The 18,547-nt window shown below is 39.7% G+C and overlaps 2 protein-coding genes across 2 annotated transcripts in view; one reads left to right on the top strand and one right to left on the bottom strand.

The window, feature by feature from the left end:
* Window positions 1-5,191, top strand: part of ST3GAL6 (ST3 beta-galactoside alpha-2,3-sialyltransferase 6) — a 72,361-nt gene extending 67,170 nt beyond the window's left edge. Inside the window, 2 exon segments of the mRNA XM_065876750.1 lie at window positions 3,464-3,616; window positions 4,733-5,191. Coding sequence (XP_065732822.1) covers window positions 3,464-3,616; window positions 4,733-4,819 — 240 coding nt within the window. The 3' untranslated portion in view covers window positions 4,820-5,191.
* A 3,930-nt stretch (window positions 5,192-9,121) lies between these two features.
* The window catches only part of DCBLD2 (discoidin, CUB and LCCL domain containing 2), an 87,393-nt gene continuing 77,967 nt past the window's right edge, over window positions 9,122-18,547 (bottom strand). The window contains exons 13-16 of the mRNA XM_065876285.1: window positions 17,485-17,578; window positions 13,679-13,728; window positions 11,550-11,687; window positions 9,122-10,836 (exon numbers count right to left, since the gene is read on the bottom strand). Of these exons, the coding sequence (XP_065732357.1) occupies window positions 10,367-10,836; window positions 11,550-11,687; window positions 13,679-13,728; window positions 17,485-17,578 (752 nt within the window). The 3' untranslated portion in view covers window positions 9,122-10,366. The remainder of the gene's footprint in view (window positions 10,837-11,549; window positions 11,688-13,678; window positions 13,729-17,484; window positions 17,579-18,547) is intronic.

The raw sequence follows: 18,547 nt of genomic DNA, 5'->3' as shown, positions 1-18,547 counted from the left end.
AAATATTACATGCTTAAAATCAAACAGCTTTTACAAAGGAGTGTTTTTTAAAAAAGGAAATCATCCTTTTCTCTTCTCTCCATAACTCAGATTATCTCCCAAGCTTTATTGCCTTTTATATCCTTCTAGACTCTTGTCTATGCATTTACAAACACAAGCACTGGTTTTTTTAAAGTTAATTTTTATTGGAGTATAGTTGCTTTACAATGTGTTAGTTTCTGCTGTACAGCAAAGTGAATCAGTTATACCTATATCCCCTCTTTTTTTGATTTCCTTCCCATTTAGGTCACCACAGAGCACTGAGTAGAGTCCCCTGTGCTATACAGTAGGTTCTCATTAGTTATCTATTTTATACATAGTAATTATATATGTCAATCCCAATGTCCCAATTCATCCCATCCCCCCTTCCCCCCCCTTGGTAGCCATGTTTGTTCTCTACATCTGTGTCTCTATTTCTGCTTTGGGAGTAAGTTCATCTGTACCATTTTTCTAGATGCCACATATAAGCTGTATTATACGATATTTGTTTTTCTCTTTCTGACTTAACTTTCCTCTGTATGACAGTCTCTAGGTCCATCCATGTCTCTGCAAATAGCACTAGTTCGTTCCTTTTTATGGATGAGTAATATTCCACTGTATATATGTACCACATCTTCTTTATCCATTCCTCTGTTGATGGACATTTAGGTTGCTTCCATGTCCTGGCTATTGTAAATAATGCTGCAGTGAACACTGGGGTACATGTATTTTTTTGAATTATGGTTTTCTCCAGGTGTATGCCCAGGAGTGGGATTGCTGGGGCATATGGTAGTTCTATTTTTAATTTTTAAGGAACCTCCCTACTGTTCTCCGTAGTGGCTGTATCAATTTACATTCCCACCAACAGTGCAAGAGGGTTCCCTTTTCTCCACGCCCTCTCTAGCATTTATTGTTTGCATAGACTCTTGTCTATTCATTTACAAACACAAGCACTTTTTGTTTGTTCAGTATAATTGTGATTATACTATAGATACTGTTCTGCTATTTCCCCTCTCCATTTAATTAACCCTTCTCCTATTTATAGACCTTTAGTTTTTTTGGTTTTTTTTTTTGTGATACGCGGGCCCCTCACTGTTGTGGCCTCTCCCGTTGTGGAGCACAGGCTCCGGACGCGCAGGCTCAGCGGCCATGGCTCACGGGCCTAGCCGCTCCGCGGCATGTGGGATCTTCCCGGACCGGGGCACGAACCCGTGTTCCCTGCATCGGCAGGCGGACTCTCAACCACTGCGCCACCAGGGAAGCCCAGACCTTTAGTTTTATATCCAGCTTTTATCCTCTATAGGTAATGTAGAAATGCATGTACTTACAGAGATTTTCTGCACACTTGTGTGATTTCTGTAGGAAGGACATCTGGAAGTGGAATTCCCAAGTCAAAAAGCATAAATACTTTAAATTTAAACCCTATTTCGTAGTAATTTTGAGGGGAAAGGACAGCTTCTGAATGTATATTTTGTGACTTTTCAGCTCTTACTTTCGTACGTGAAGTAAGATCAGATTTGTTCCTTGATTTTTGTTTTAGGTGGTGCACAGGAAGACCCTGGTCTTACTTAGAGATGATCCTAGAACTAGTTGTAAGTAGACTGAAGTTCTAGTAGGACCCAGTGTCCCAGAAGCCAAGGGAGGGACACAGCTGTATTTCAGAGAGGTCAGCTATGTCAGATGCGGTCCTGGAAACATGGAGGTCATATTGATATGGACAAGGGTAAGAAAGAGAAAGACAGCCTGACTGAACTGGGTTAAAGAGAGAGAACATGGGACACGAGTGAGCGGAGGCAAATCTTTAATGGATTTTGCTAGAAAAGAAAGCAGAGAAATGGTTGGAAGATATAGGCTCAAGAAGGTTTTTTTTAATTTTAAAGAAAGATAGATGATATGTTTGTGTGCTGAAGGGCATGATTCAATAGAGGGAAATATTGATGATGAAGAGAGAAAAGGGATACTTGTGAAAGCGAAATTGTTGAGAAAAGAAATGTGATAAAATGGAGTGCACGAGTGGAGAGGTTGGCCGTAGGTAGGAACAGGGACATCTTCATCCACATAGGAGTGAGCACTGAAAAAATATGGTTAAAGACGAAGGTAGATTTGGAATTGGGAAGATGATGTAGCTCTTGTCTGATCGATTCTGTTTTCTAAGAAAAGTAAGGATTAAACCGACAAAGTAGGAAGAAGGGTAGAGCTGTTGGATAGAAAGGTATGAAATTGTCATCTTGGAGAGTAGGAACGGAAACTTACTAGGGTAGTGACATGTAAAATGGATGGCTAGTGGGAAGCAGCTGCACAGCACAGGGAGATCAGCTCCAAGCTTTGTGATGACCTACAGTGGTGGGATAGGGAAGGTGGGAGGGAGACGCAAGAGGGAGGAGATATGGGGATATATGTATGCATATAGCTGATTCATTTTGTTATACAGCAGAAACTAACACACCATTGTAAAGCAATTACACTCCAATAAAGATGTTAAAAAAAAAAAAAGACTTAAAAAAAAAAAGGCTGTTAGGCTTGCAGACAGATTTGCTTCCTGGAGTTTATCTGATTTTATTGTGCTGCTGATTTTTTTCTTTTTCTCAAAATCATAATCATATGTAATTTCCATGGGATCTGTAAGAAACATTTAATCAAAAGAAAATCTCCTTGAATTTTTGTATTAGTAAATTTAAGATATATCTTGTTTTTGCCTCTGAAGGCCATCCAACAAGAATGAAAACTTTGAATGCCAAGACCCTTCTGCCAAACATCTATTATAGTGTTTTTCAGGATATATGTACATGTGAAGAGGATGCTTGGTTTCTTTCTTTTTAGTTAAAATTTAGTTAAAATTATAATCAATTTAAAAACAAAATTGAGATTGTGACTTTAATCTGTATATACGTCTAGAATCTTTATTTTCTAGTCAGATCATTACCATGGCAATTTGTTATTGAAGTTACTTGATTAAAGCCGTCTTTCCCTAGAGCTAAATTATCAGCATTATAAAATAGAACCATTTTAAGGCTAAATTATTTGAAGCCTTTTAGCATGATCTTATCCGTTAGTGAATTAAGCTGTCCTTACGTTTCATACGTGGGTTTAACATTCTCAGGCTTTGCTTTTTCCACAAGTTGCTTGACTTCGGTGTGTTTTTTTAAAAACAAGGCAGCAGCATCCTTTTCCTTAAAGGCTTCATTTGATAGCTGTCTTCTGGACTAGTACTGCAGTTAAGTTTGACCTGAGAGACTTTCTAAGATTCCAAGCAACACTTTATATACAGAGTTAGGATATTAACTTTGGGGCTTGAGCCTTAGGGCATGACAAGGATTTAACTGAAGTATTTCTGTCCTGATTAAATGTTCAGAAGATGCTTTTTTGTAAGATTAGGTCACCCAAATGTTTTGGAAACAGGTACCTTGTTTGGATTTTTTTCCTAAATTTTCATTTCCTCCTCCAGAAACCCAAACACCCAACAACAGGAATTATTGCCATTACATTGGCATTTCACATATGTCATGAAGTTCACCTTGCTGGTTTTAAGTACAACTTTTCTGACCTCAAGAGTCCTTTGCACTACTTTGGGAATGCCACCATGTCTTTGATGAATAAGGTAAAATATATATATATATATATATGTGTGTGTGTGTGTGTGTGTGTATGTATATATATATATATATATATATACATACACACACACACACACACACACACACTTTGGTATAATCTTTGATCTTTAGAGTTGGAAAGCTTATATTCTCCCTTTTCACCCTGTCATTTTACTGAGGGAACAGGTTTTGAGGGGATGACGGCTTGATAAGGGTTTACAGAGATAGCACGTGCTGAAATTAGGACTCAGGTCCAGAGTTCTTACTACAGCTCCCAATCTGTTGGCCTCAGACCCCTGGGAGAAACTCATCAAACCTATATAGGGACCAAGCCTTACCCTAGATACTGTATCATATTTGCACTATTTGAATATATAGAAACCTGCTGTTTGAGATATTTCAAATTCACCTAAAAGCATGGCCATAATCATACGAATTATTTTCATGTAGTTTTTCAGTTAAGTCGATGCGAAGGTCCATAACATTTTAACCTCATGAAAGAATCTTCATGGTCAGAAAAGTTGTAAACCTCTATACTAGATCATTCTTTTCTTCTCTTGAATGGGGATTAATGGTGGTGGATTTGCTCCTTAAGATTTTGACTTTAACTGGTTAAATGGGAAGGAATTTCCTATTTTCCTAATTATAACTTAGATTAGTGACGCAGTGATAGGATTAAAATGTTACCTGTACATTTTAAATATTGAACTGTGAATGATTTGCTGTTAAGTATATGGATATATCCCATGACATGAAACCAGTCCCCTTAAATCTTCATCCCTAAGTACTATATAAGCTGAAAAAGTGATATTATTCAGGTTAGAGCTTAACACTTTCAAATTCTGGTTTCTAGATTTATACCATGATTCAGTAGACTAGAAGATGATGTGAGGGAGCCTCTTACTTATGTGATGGTTTAAGTGGAAAGAGTGGGCTTTAGGGAAAGCTCTGGCACAAGAATGAGCAATGAAAAAGAAATGAGAAAGATAAGTTAAAAATCCATGCCACTTGTTACTTGAGTTTTTAATTAAGCTTCTTAGATACAGCATATTCCGTTGCTGCTGTTGTTAACATTTTGAGATTGGGATAGATGGTGATTTTATTTTATTTTTCTTCTTTAGAATGCGTATCACAATGTGACTGCAGAGCAGCTCTTTCTGAAGGACATTATAGAAAAAAACTTTGTAATCGACTTGACTCAAGATTGACCCTACAGACTCAGAAGACGATGTTAACAGTATTAGTTTTATTTTTACACTGCAATTTTAGTTTCTTTTTAAATATGTTGGATGTACTTGTCAAGAAATTAAGTCTGTTGCTGCCTGGTGCTTCATAACCACCGGCTTAATTTCTGTGAATATATTTAATTTATGGAAACCAAGACATGCTAAGATATCAGGGAGAGTGAACTTCTTTTCATTGCATTGTTTTAAAAATAAGCTAGTTTTCTGAGGTGTTTTTAAGCATCTTTTTATAGTTGTTACTTCATCTTAGACTTTTGAAGGGATGTGACTTCCTAATAAGTAAGGGGATTTAGTTTACCACAGCAGATTTTGAATGTAACGTGACATTTTGAGAGGTTTATCTGCCTCCTGTAAATTGGTGGGGAGCTGGCATGCAGCGGTGCCTTGAATGTGGCATACTGGAACCACTTCAGGCCTCTGTATCTCTCTCTGGATGATTGATTGTTTGGTTCCTTTTTGTTCTACCTGAGGAACCTGACTGGAATCTTAAACCAGACCCTAAGCATGGATGATTAGGGAAACCTAAGATCATACTGGCTTAATTAAGCATTTTTTTCCTACAGTTAAGTTAAACCATGATTATGACGAGTAGTTTGGTAGAATCAAGATGTTTTTTAAGTCGAAGGAAATAGGATAAATATGAAACTCTGGATAAGTAAATAACCAAAGAAAGAATGCAATTCCTAAAGTCTGGTGACTGCATTATTTTAAAGAAATAAAGTTTATACAAAGAAGCTGAACTAGGCAAGCTCAAGAAGGAGAAAATTCTTAAAACATTTTTTGCCTGGTTTAATTTATTCATTAAAATTTCAAAGTTTATTGGAAGTAAATTAGGAAAGACATGAATGAGTAAACCTTTAGGAAGAGTCAAGCTTTTTCTGGATTTAAATGTCATTTTCATGAAAAACCAATTGTCCACATGATTAAATCGCATCTTCAAATGGAACGCTTACCTAGGGTGCACCAGAGAAGACTCTTGTGGGATGCAAACAAGCCAGTTGGACAAAAGTGGTGAGCTAGTCATCTCCCTTTTCATTTTAATGTCTGACTATAACCAAAGGCTATGGGGAGGGAGGGGGACAAGGGGTGAAGAGAACAGTGGAGGTTATAAGGCTGGAATCAAGAGCTGTCAGAAGAGGTAGGAGTGGAAAGAACTGGCATCTTTTGAACAGTAATTATCACTGGGAGACAATGATAATTATCACTAACTAGCCTGCATCATCTCTAAAGAGAGTGTATAAATACTATTAGATCAGAAACAGAAATAAGTGACTGACATACTTGAAAGTGGTGTAAGGGGGACAAAACTAGTAGCTGATGTAACCCAGACCTAGGCAATAAATATGGACTCTGTTCTGTTAATCCCAGCATATGTTTGTTTGCACCGTACCAGTCTCGTTTGATTTTTCTGATAACTTCTTTGAGGTGGAAAAGGCACTGCTGTTCAATGTGAACTTTCCCTTATACCACACAGCCATAGGCTGCAGCTGGGCTGCTGAAGCTGAGTTTGATGTAAAGTAATTCGGGCTTCAGAAAGGATGGTGCTGGCTACAGAAAAAGTCAATGTCAAAAGCCAACGGTAGGCACTTCCCTGGTGGTGCAGTGCGTAAGAATCCGCCTGCCAATGCAGGCAACACGGGTTCGAGCCCTGGTCCGGGAAGGATCCCACAAGACGCAGAGCAACTAGGCCCATGTGCCACAACTGCTGAGCCTGCGTGCCACAACTACTGAGCCTGCGTGCCACAACTACTGAAGCCCACGCGCCTAGAGTCCGTGCTCTGCAACAAGAGAAGCCACCGCAATTAGAAGCCCGCGCACCGCATCCAAGACTAGCCCCCGCTCACTGCAACTAGAGAAAAGCCCCCGCGCAGCAACGAAGACCTAACGCAGCCAAAAATAAATAAATGAATTTATAAAAACAACAACAAAAAAAACCCAAACCCCCCAATGGTGGCATTTTCAAATGTTACTGTAAGTACTATAATACTGGCCATAAAAACCTGATCTTAAAATTGAGGGATCTGGCATTTTGCATGGTATGAGAAAGGTTACAAACCTCAAGGTTGTTTTATTTAAGCAAAAAACAAAAAACCTGAACAAGACATATATACAATTTATTAAAAACACATGAACACATTAAAATCTCACTATTTATACAGTCTAAATTCTAGCAACATATACAAATACTGAGTGACTACAGTACATGCCGAGGTAAGAAAAGTACATTCTGGGAGAATATCACTGACACTCAAGCCATTTTTATTTCCAATACGTATTTCAATACATGTTTTGTTTCTACCTTTCCCAGTGCCAAAAAAGAGGAGGAGGAGATGAGAAGAAACTAGTCACAAGTTGGATTAAATGAGAACTGGTGCCACAATTGACCTAAAAGTATCCAACTCTTCCTTAGATTTTGCAGTTTAGGGACTTCAAGTTCAGAACTGAAAGGCAGAGCCAGTAGGTAATTTTTTTTTTTTTTTTTAAATAAGCAGAGCTTCATTGATTTAAGAGGGGCTGAAAAGCTTTTATTGTCCCACCTAATCTATTCATTCTTTCGAATTGTATTATCTGACATGGTTGTTTCTGTAACCCTCTTGCTCTCCAGGTAACAATGTGGGGCCCAGGGAAAGAAGTTCAAGCTTTATCACATTCCATAGAATTACAGCCACATTCATATTTAAACGAGCTCATTTTCTGCTCCCTCCAGTGCGAGGGTCGGGGGGAGGTGTGTTGGGGGGGAGGGCAAGTGTATACGTAACATCCTAATTTCAGTTACTGAATAAATCCTCTGCTCGAACCATTTCAACAGCGAATAAACCCATTGTTCAATACAAAGTGCAAACAGTGAAACGTGAACTTAAATAACTGGGCTAGACCCTGCATACGCAATAGGATCTATTTAGATTTACAGCTTTCAATAAAATATAAATCAGCATTCACAATATCTTCCCTTTAACTGTGCCGGTTCCCAAGATCAAGTAACAGCGAAGCCAGTGTAATTTTATGAAACCTTAAGGGCCACATTTCCTGCACCACTGTCTGATTCTACTTTTGTAACTGCATTAACGGGAAAGAATTTAATCCAATAAGCCACAGTGAGTTAAATCTTTTACATGTTTCAAGCAAAGAATAAAAATTCCAAGGGAATTCTGTAAAAGATGGTTACTTTCACATTTTCAGTTTTTACTTGATTGTCTCCAAAGCTGTATATATAGCAGACATAGTAACATTAGGAAAAAAAAAAAACAAAACCCAAAACAAAACTCTAATATGAAAACATACGAATTAAAAGAAAAAGTACAAACCAGTACAACCCTTTGTATCAGGCTCAGCTCTTCATTTGGAAAGTAAAATATATAATAGTAGTAAAAACTAAGTATTTTATAAAAATTATTGGTAGTTCAAAAACAGCACAGTGGCAATATATGAATCAAGTCTTAAAACATGCATTATTTAAGAAAACATTTGCTTCTCAAAAAAAAAGTTCTATGGGAAAACAATCAGGTACACACAAACAAAAATAGCAAGCATCTTTGGAAAAATGAAATAGTTACTGAAATCATTTCTCTTAAAGCTTCGAACAGGCATATGATTTGAGAAAAAGTATATTTTTGTATACTAAGGACGAATAAAAAAATAAAGCAATTGGTTTACTCTCTTCCCACCTGAAAGGGGATGACTGCATTAATACATGTGCTTCACACATTCATAGGTTTTAATAAAAGTTCAACATCTGTGCTTTTTGTTTCAAATATTTTGAAACAAAATGTGTATTGGTTTTTCAGTGAATAAAATTATGCCTCAAAAGTCTGTTGGAAAAAAGGAAAAGCCACTGAAAATAAGACCAAGAAAATCATACAACTAGAAGGCAGGGAGGCCGTAGAAATAGGCAGTTCTGTTTTGAAGCAACGTTTTACAATACTGATAGACTCACGGAAGCAAGCAAAATGAACACTGTACATCATTAGTCAAATTTAGCATATTCTGCCATCATCTGGTGGCACAGGCTAAAAGAAACAACTAGAACCTGATGGGAAAGTATATTTCAATATAAAGTCTGCAAACTCAGGTTTATATTGATTGATAGAAGAGGGGATGCCAAGTTTCTGTATTTTAATCATATGGTCAGCTTCCATATCACCTTACCAGTCTAAAGACTTTTAAAGATGGTCTCTACACTAACGCTACTCAGCTGCACGTGGTTTCTACTTCAGTCATTCAAACTAGTTCTGGGCAAATGGTGACGAAGAAGTCGCCCAGAGGTATCAAAAACAAGACAGGAAGTTTCCCTTGCTAGGATGCTGAAACATTTGTTCCCTAGGTATATAAAGGACTGCACCCCCTACCACATAGATGGCATAATCACACAGAGCTGAAGAATACATGCTGGGTTTACATTTCTTATAGTAGTTTACTGTGGAAAACAAGTATTTCTTTATTCGACTAAAAACAACAAATTACCTTGAGATTCAAAGAATAACCTGTATACGTAAAACCAAAGAGGACAAATTCGGTTACTTCTTTTGGCGGCGGGGGGTGGTAATTTATATGACTCCCGAGGAGTCATGATTTTGCCTTTCACCGTGATAAATATAAGTGGGTACTGTTTAGCGTTCACTTTTAGAAACCCTCAACTTTTCACAACTCTCCTAGGAAAAATTCCATTGCAAGTAAAGTTCGGGGCAGGAGAATCTCCTTTACAGCTTTTTTAATTTGTAAAGTTGTTCTGTTTCCACATGGAAACATTAGGGGATCTGAAATAATGAGGTTGATAAAGCAAGCATCACCCACTGAAAAAACTCAAGCATTTATAAACACAAGAACGGGGCTGGCCACCAAGGGCCCCAGGTGGAACAAGCAGGGATGAGGCCAAGTTATGTACTATGAAATGTTAAAGCTCGTTAGGGTGTCAGAAAGTGAAAAATCACTCTGCTCACTACAGGTCAATTTCCCAGCTATAGCTCTTCCTAAGGAAAGATGGATAAGTATATATGACTGCAATCAAAACAAGGATTATGTCACTATTTTTTAAAAAAATTCAGAAAGCAATATAGGAATAGAAGAGGAAGAAGTCATGATAGTACCCACCTTTCACAAAGAGCAGAATTTCAAGCCATCAGACATTTTATAACAGTACCGTGCGTTATTGCCAGAAAGGCTTACAGAGCCATCTCGAGTTCATCAATGTAACTGCAGCATTGGTAATAAATACTCTCAGTGATTTTTAATTTCTTTGAAGTGCATAGTAGGGAGCTTTTTCTGTATAAAATAGTGTTTTACAGTAGTAACAAACAGGATATTTGAAATTTAATAGGCAAGCAGTAACTGTGCTACAGTAACACTTTTAAAGCAAGATGGCAAGATTAGTAGTTTCCTGTACCTCGGTCATCACATTTCCCCCAACCACGTCCGTGACAGATATGTAATACGTTCTATATATTACTACCACTAATACAATTTAAAAAAGGCCATGTGCTTTAAAATGATGCTTTGTAAAAGGCAGCATCACCTTCAAAGGGTTTCTTTAGAAACACCACACTCGCCAGCCCTCCCTGCTCCTGATACCCCCTGTGCGCTCTGTGGCACTTGGTATACCAACTCGTCTGGGGCACTTGGAGCTGGCTTCCCACCTTTCGGCGTATCATACTGGGCCTGGGCCGAGGAGCAGCTGTCAGTCCTGGAGAGAAGAGTGTTGTATGTTCCCACCAGAGGGGGAGGTTGGTTCCCTGCAGCTTTGAAAGTGGACGCTGAGGGCAGGCCAACCGAAGCTGTGGGGTGCCCGGACATATCCACGACAATTGGGGTTGCGTACTCGGGCCCAGTAACCGGGAGAGGTTCAGCATAGGCATGATAGACTTCCTGCACAGGGGAGCTGTAAGGGTCTAGGTCAGCATAGCCTGCTTCTTTGCCTTCCTCTGGTTTAAAGGTAGATCTCTGATGGAGTGTGCCAACAATTCCTCCCACAAGTGGCTGTGCATACTCTGTGGGTATCGCAAAACACAGACAACAGAAAAGTTATCTCATTAAGGCAGGGATCCTATAATTCAGGGTGGCAGCTGCAGGCTTGCACCGAAAACAAACACCTCTTTATGGCACGTTTGTTATCAACGGAGACTGATGGATCTTCCCGCAACAACTAACTTCAAAAATTAAAACTAAAGACGTTACCCTATATCTCATGGTAATAAGTCGATGTGCCAGAGAGCTTCATTCATGGAAGTCTGCATAAAGAGTGTATATGTTCTTCAGATTTATAGACAGTACTTCATTGGAAAATAAATATTCCATTACTGAAATAATATTCGTCTTGGAAAATAATTTCATAGATTTTTTTTTCCTTTTTCAAATATTAGGAAATGTTTAAAATATATTCTACGTTAATAGGATAAATACTGTGAGGCCACTGTGTCTTTCCTGCTCTCCTTTTAAAACCCCCAAACGCCCAATAAAACCAAACGGAATTTCAGGTAAACAGACAAAATGCCTAAAGTTTTTAGAAATGAGTACCCCAGTTTTATGGACAGAACATCTAAGACACAGAAATGACTCTCTTGAGGTCTTTTTAAAAAGTGGTTCTATATTTGGAAACTAGTTCATCTCCTATACATGAAACAGATAAAGGGTACTGCAAATCTCACATGACTTTACAGTGAGCGCGGCAGCTTCTCCTTCCCATGGTGGCTGCACTAGTTACCTGCAGAGTCAGCCTGCAGCACCGTGGTGACTTCTCTAGGACTCAAGTGATTCACTTCACTACTGCTGTAGCGAACTGGGGTTTCCTCGTGCTCCACTGATTTGGCAGGAAGAAACTGCTTCATTCCTTTCCACCAACCTTCATTGTGATCGTAAGTAAAAGAGACCATTACATAGAAAGCTATGTTTGAAATGATAACAGTATATGAAGGGAGCAATCCTGTTGCATTTAAGCCATTTCTATAACAAATATTTATACAAACCAGCCTTTGTGTTCAAGGTTTTTTTGGTTTCTTTGGTAGTTGTTCTGGTGGTAAAATACACACAACATAAAATTTCCTATCTTAACCATTTTTTTTGGCCACGCTGCACGGCTTGCAGGATCTCAGTTCCCCGACCAGGGATGGAACTGGGGCCACAGCAGTGAAAGCCTGGAGTCCTAACCACTAGGCCGCCGGGGAACGCCCTGAACCATTTTCAGTTGAACAGCTCAGTGTTATTAAACACATATTCACATTGTTGTGCAACCCTCCCTACCGTCCATCTCCAGAACTTTCTTCACCTTGTGAAGCTGGAATTCCATACCTAGTAAACCGTAATTCCTGATTCTTCCCCTCAGCCCCTGGCAAGCACCACTCTACTTTCTGTCTTTATGATTTTGAGTACTCTAAGTACCTCGTATGAATGGAATCATATGCTATTTTTCTTTTTGCGACTGGCTTATTTCATTTAGCATAATTGCCTCAAGGTTCATCCACGATGTAGTATATATTGCAGAATTTCCTTCCTTTTTAAGGCTTAATATTCCATTTTATGTGTATAACCACATTTTGCTTATCCATTTATTTTGGTGGATAGATACCCGGATTGCTTCCATGTTTTAACTATTCTGAATAACGCTGCTATGAACACGGATGTAAATATATCTTTTGAAGACTCTGCTTTCAATGCTTTTGGGTATATACCTAGAAGTGGAATTGCTGGTTCATATGGTAATTCTATTTTTAATTTTTTGAGGAACTGACAAAAAATTCTGTTTTCCACAGAAGCTGTACCATTTTACATTCCTGCCAACAGTGCACAAGGGTTCCAGTTTCTCCACATTCTTGCCAACACTTACTGTTTTCTGTTTCTTCCTATTCTCTATTTTGTTCCTCTCTTCTCTAATCTTTATTACTTCCTTCTTCCCTATAGCTTTGGGTTTAGTTTGTTCTTCTTTTTCTAGTTCCTTAAGTTGTTCAAACTTATTTTTTGCTTTGATAAGACTATCCAGTGCAAAGCAGAACACGGTAGAAATCTCTATCAAAAGCATATACTGAAGCAAATCACGGCTATTATAGTGCAGCCAGATATAGTTTGTTATAGCAGTGGTCTTTAATAAGTTTTAATAAGCTTAAAAAATTCTAAGATCAACCCTGCGGGGGGGCGGGGGGACGACGGTGAGAAGTAGCAGCCCAAGACCTGCCCCCATCACTGCTCTTTTCTACCCTCGTCACAGTGAATTCTTTTGACCCCTAACAGTCATTCCAGTGGTGAGACTGGGAAGTGGGAGACCCACCCGCAGAAGGCCCCTGGTGTCACCTGCAGCAACCTGCCACCTGCCACAGAGAGCAGGAATTCGGAAGATGACAACTCATGGCAGAGATAGCAGACTTCACTGACTCGTAAAACGCTGAACTCCACTGCGGTAAATATCCACAGCAGAGTGACACACACACACACACACACACACACACACACACACACACACACACACACACACACACACACACACACACACACACTGTGTCACCAGGACTGTAATCCTCTGCTTCTTACCTAGTGTTCACGTACACCACACAGAAAGCTGGTCTCCTCAAGACCGATACATACATGGGACAAACCAGACAAATTTTCCAAAAGGAAAAGAATAGAGCATGTGTTATGAGAAATTCTTACTTCCCATTTCATTACTTACAGACTAGAGACTTTATAGAAAAGTAAAAATGATCAGAACAGAAGAGGAATGCCATGTTTCTAACAGTGCTAGGGAGTTTATGTGGGCCTGAAAATGGCTTTCCTCTTTCACTGCTGCCAGCTGGTGGGCAGAGGCTTCCCTCTGATGGAAAGAGATGTAAAGCCACAAATTACCTGCCCGGTCCCAGTAAGGTAAGTCATAGGTGCCTTCAGCTTTTTTCTTTCTGGAAAAATACAGAAAAAAAAAAGTTACCAAATAGAGTTAATTCACTAGTAAGAAAGCTCTGAAACTGCAGGATAAACACCAAAGTTAATAATTAGTCAAGAGTACACATTTCTACTTGCTGATTTCCCTGGGAGACCTCTTTCACTCGACTTCTGAAGTTGCCACTGCTGAGGCTCATGAATTCTGGACTCTCAATAAATATTAAACTATCTCCTGAGACAGTTATCTTGTTACCCAACTATTTTCCACTCAAATGGATAAAGGGATAAAAAAAAAAAAAAAGACTATGTAGATAAAAACCTTGAATCAAATCAAAGACCCAACCCTGACACGTGGATTATTCTGGGGAAATCATGTTAGGTTTGTTTTGGTTTCAAATACAAATTTCACAAATCAGTCAATTCACAAAGTTCACAGGACACAACAAGAGCAACAAAACCCCCATATTTTCTTCTACATTGTTACTTTTTTTTCAACTTACTTTTTTTCTACAGTCCTTTGCCCCTGAGAAGTTTAAAGTGTCACACACCCTTAACTGCATAGACCTGATTCCTCCACCCTGTGCAAGATAAGCCAATGCTGTCACTAACAGTGAGGGGACCGAGGGCCACGTGTGCAACGAAGAACGTTCTCCCCCAGTCTGCTCCTCAGAATTCTGACACATCCTCCCCTGGAGAAACTTCTGTCCCTCCCCAACATTAAGAATTGCTATCTACTGTGAGCTTTTTAAAAAGAAAAAAATCAAGCACACAAAAGGACATTTTCTGATGTACACCTAATTAAAATAATGCACTGCAAGCTAAAGAGAAAGTTGTTCTAGTGTTGTCAACGAGGAAAAGAGGGTTATGTGACTTGCTGAAGATCACAAGTGGGGCTTTCTCAAAGAGCCCAAGCTATGTGCTTTTCCTGCTTCGAAACATTCTTCTCTAGTATAAAACTATGTTTTTATTATTGATACTAAAAGCTCCCTCATTTTAAAGTCTGGCTGTATTTAAAATATAATACTTCATTATTTCAAAGTAAGGTATAGCGTAAAATTTGTGGACGAGATGGTAGGTGCTGAAGCTGTCCAAGGGTTGTACTATAAAGGATCTCATATTCTTGATCTCCAGTGACAAAGCTGCAGGTGATTTATTCGTTACATGTAAAGTACTTAGAACAGTGCCCTGTATAGGTTAGGGATTCAGTAACTTGCAGCTGTTTTTATTATTACTTTTCTCCTGGCTATTTTCCATAAGCCCCTTAACGGCGCTTCCTCTTTACTCCTTGTCACAAAGCCAGTTGTCAGCAATTTCATCCACTACGTTTGTAGAAGTAACCTCAATTCTGCAGCTCAGACCTTTTGTCCTGAACAGGCTCGTGTTCCATCTTGCCTCTTGGGAGTCTGAATGTCCAGAGTCCTTTAAACGTCATCCCACACTGATCTCAGGACTTGCCTCCTGCCTCTCAACAGCTCTACTCCCCTGTCCTCACCCCCACGCCCTGGGGCTTTAACCGCAGAGTAGTTAGACTTGAACTGCCAGATTGATCAGAGGCTGCAGCGGCTAACAGCACGGGCTCTGAAGCCTGGACCAAATCTCCACCCTGCCATGTGCTGACCAGATGACCTCGGACAAGTTACCTGTGCTCTCTCAGTCTCACTTTCCTCTTCTATAAAATGGGATTTATAACAACACCTGCTTCACAGGTTGTTTTAAGGATTAAATGAGTTAAAACATGTAAGGCATTTAGAAAAACGTGTAAAACCAGCATTTCATTTTATTTTCTATGAAACTGCCGTTGCTACTGTTCTCACCACTACTACTGTTGCTGTCCGGTTCCCTGAAAGCATCGTGAACTTTCCTTCCTGGACTCTCCCAGAGCCCTGTTCCCTCCTCCCCCGCCTCATGCTCTCATGCTAAGTTGTCAGTTCTGTACAGACAGCCCCCCAACACCAGGAATCCGGGACCCACGCCTCCTCCAGCTTACTTCCACCCGTGGAACAAACTGTGGTTGGCACGGTTATGATGCCTTCTCATCTTGGGTGAAACTTAGAGGATTTAAGCTATTTAAGACATGTTACGTAGTTCAAAATGGAGTCCCAGTGGCCAACACGAACTTGCCTGTGAGTTGTTTTGAAACATCCACTGTAGGACTGCCAGTGTCCTCGAATGATAAACGGAGAATATTACTTTAGACAAGAAGTTTGATGGGCCATGTATGGCACGGGAACAGACAGCAACTGAAGGAGTCCAGACTCTTCCCCTGGGGTAACAGTTATTCCTTAAGAGGAGACCATTGAACAGAGTGACCTGAAGGATCTTGGCTGGAGGCCCCCATGCTGCTGAGAGCTGTTCCAGATGGAGGCCGCCTGCGGCCCTGCTGGAGCCGGGGTGATTTCCCACTCTCACTTGTCATGTGCTGCTGTTGGTGCTGAGATGCCTCCTTCAAGGCTTCTCCTTGGAGTGGTTCGTTTACATCTTCCTCCCCTGCCCCCACCCCAACACTTTGCCTAACCTGTGTTGTGCGCTAATTATGTGTAGTAAACCGAGTGAGTCGTGAGTTGAATATTGGCTACTGTTTTATCTCCAATCCCGTGATCCCTACCTGCCCATACTGCTGGGCCCTGCAACAAACAGGTTCCACGGTGGAAGGTTTTCTGCAGAGTATCCTCTCCCATCCATAGACTCTGGGGTTCACCACTGGACTCCCAGCACACGGCTCAATACTTGGCAGGGAGTAGGAGGCTCAAATATGTGCTGGATGGCTAGACAAATGAAGTCCCTCCAAAGCTGTCAGTCACCAACTCTCCCTCCTACTCTGTTACCTCTACTCACGACATCTCTACCGGTCAACTGCACAAGCCAGAAACGTGAGAGAAACTTAGATCCTCCTGTTCCTTAGCAAGTGGCCAGTCAAGCCCCGCACTGACGCCTCTAGGAAACCTCTCCCCCTCCAAGTCTCTCCCTTTCCTAGAATTGCAGTATCATGTTCCTGTGTGGCCTTAATAGTTTCCTAACTCATCTCTCTGCCTCTTCTAGTCTCTCTCTCCTCTTCAATCCACCCTCCTGCCACCATTTTTCTACAATCATCTGATAATATCACCTGTCTGCTGAACCCTGCTTAAGGATTTCCCCATCTACAGAAAGTCCTTTCTGGTCCCAGGCCCAGGCTGCATTTCTATGGGTCTCCTAGCGCTCCCGCACGCCAAGCCCCTGTGGGATGACTCACTGTTCTGCCTACATTCCACAACTCTGTGCCTTCCTGCAAGCCATCCCATCCATCTGGGCCATTCTCTCTTCCTCTATCTCGCCAAATGTAATCCCTCCTTTAAGGCAAACCATGCCAAATTTGAGGAACACTCTTTTCTGAAAAAAAGGTTTCAGGTAATTCTCATGGTTCTTACGTCTGTGTTCCCCAGCACTTCATATACAACTCATCATGCCAAAGTATAGTTGTCAATCCTGCTAAACAATCTGGAGATAATAATTGTGTCTCATTCTTTCAAAGTGCTACTAAGTATCTATTATATCTTGCTGATGTGTGTAACCCATTGTATAATACAAAATTTGATACAATAAAGGTACTTAGTAACTGATTATGGAATTGAACTTACTCATTTTTTACAGGAATAAAGGAGAAGTATATATATTTTTATTCTAATGACTGTCTTAACTCTCCCTCTCAAAAAACTTCATCTTCTACATTTAGTTTCTATTTCACATTTGGAAAAATCCCCTCTAGGACCAGTTGGGTGAACTAGTTTTGTACGAACCTGTTTCTCCAATGCCAAGCACACACTAGTATGAGAATGAGAGTGGTAAGGACCATGACCAGCACAGGGACAAGGACGGCGGCCAAGGCTACATCTGAAAAACGAAAACAAACAAAAACACATTAATACCAAAGGCATCATTAAGGAGAAGATTACATATTAACCATATCACCATTCAGAGCTTTTCTATCTTAAAAAAATACCATAAACATAATTTATGCAATGAGAGTGGGCACGAGTGGTAATTGCAGAGGCCTTCATGGATACATGGAAGTGCATCACATTATTTGCTCCACCTTTGCAGTTTTTAAATCACCAAGACAAATGATAAACTGGGAAAACGTATTTTCTGCATACGTGATAAAAGGTTAATATAGTTAATCTATTACAGAATTTACAAGTAAAAAATAAACAACAGAAAAATCAGCAGAGATGAAAGAGCAATGCATTAAGAGCACAAGTGACCATTAAGCATGTTCACCTCATTAGTAATCAGAAAGATGCTATTTTTGCTTATCAAATTGGCAAATATTTAAAAGAACAACTAATTGTTGAAGAGGGTATCAGGAAACAGGGATTTTGATGGGACTATAAATTGAAACTACCTTTCTGATTGGCATTTTGGGACAATATCTATAAAAACCTACTACTTGGCAATTCTCTATGTAGAATTTATTCCTAGGAAAAAATTAAGATGGGATTCAAAGATGTATCTTTAAATATGTTTGCTTCTGTATCTGCAGAAGACTGTAAAACTGGAAGTAATCCAAATGCCCAACAATGAAAGGGAATAAGTAAATCATGGTCTCCTTATAATAAAATATTATCCTTATAATATAATATTAAAATATCATCCAGCAATTGGTAGTGATGGCAAAATACTCATAGATGCAGGAAGATAATAATATAGTTTTAAGTATAGAAACCAAATGTGTGTACTAACAAGGCAGAAACCAACACAATGCTGGAGCCTGCAGGGACTTGGAGATCACTTAATCCCCTTATCTCACTCCATAGATAAAGAATCCTGGGCAGAAATGGTCTGCTTAAGGTCAGTTGGGAC

Source organism: Phocoena phocoena, chromosome 4 (assembly GCF_963924675.1).
Source record: "Phocoena phocoena chromosome 4, mPhoPho1.1, whole genome shotgun sequence".
Lineage (NCBI taxonomy): Eukaryota > Metazoa > Chordata > Mammalia > Artiodactyla > Phocoenidae > Phocoena > Phocoena phocoena.
This window is presented reverse-complemented; position numbering and strand designations above follow the sequence as displayed.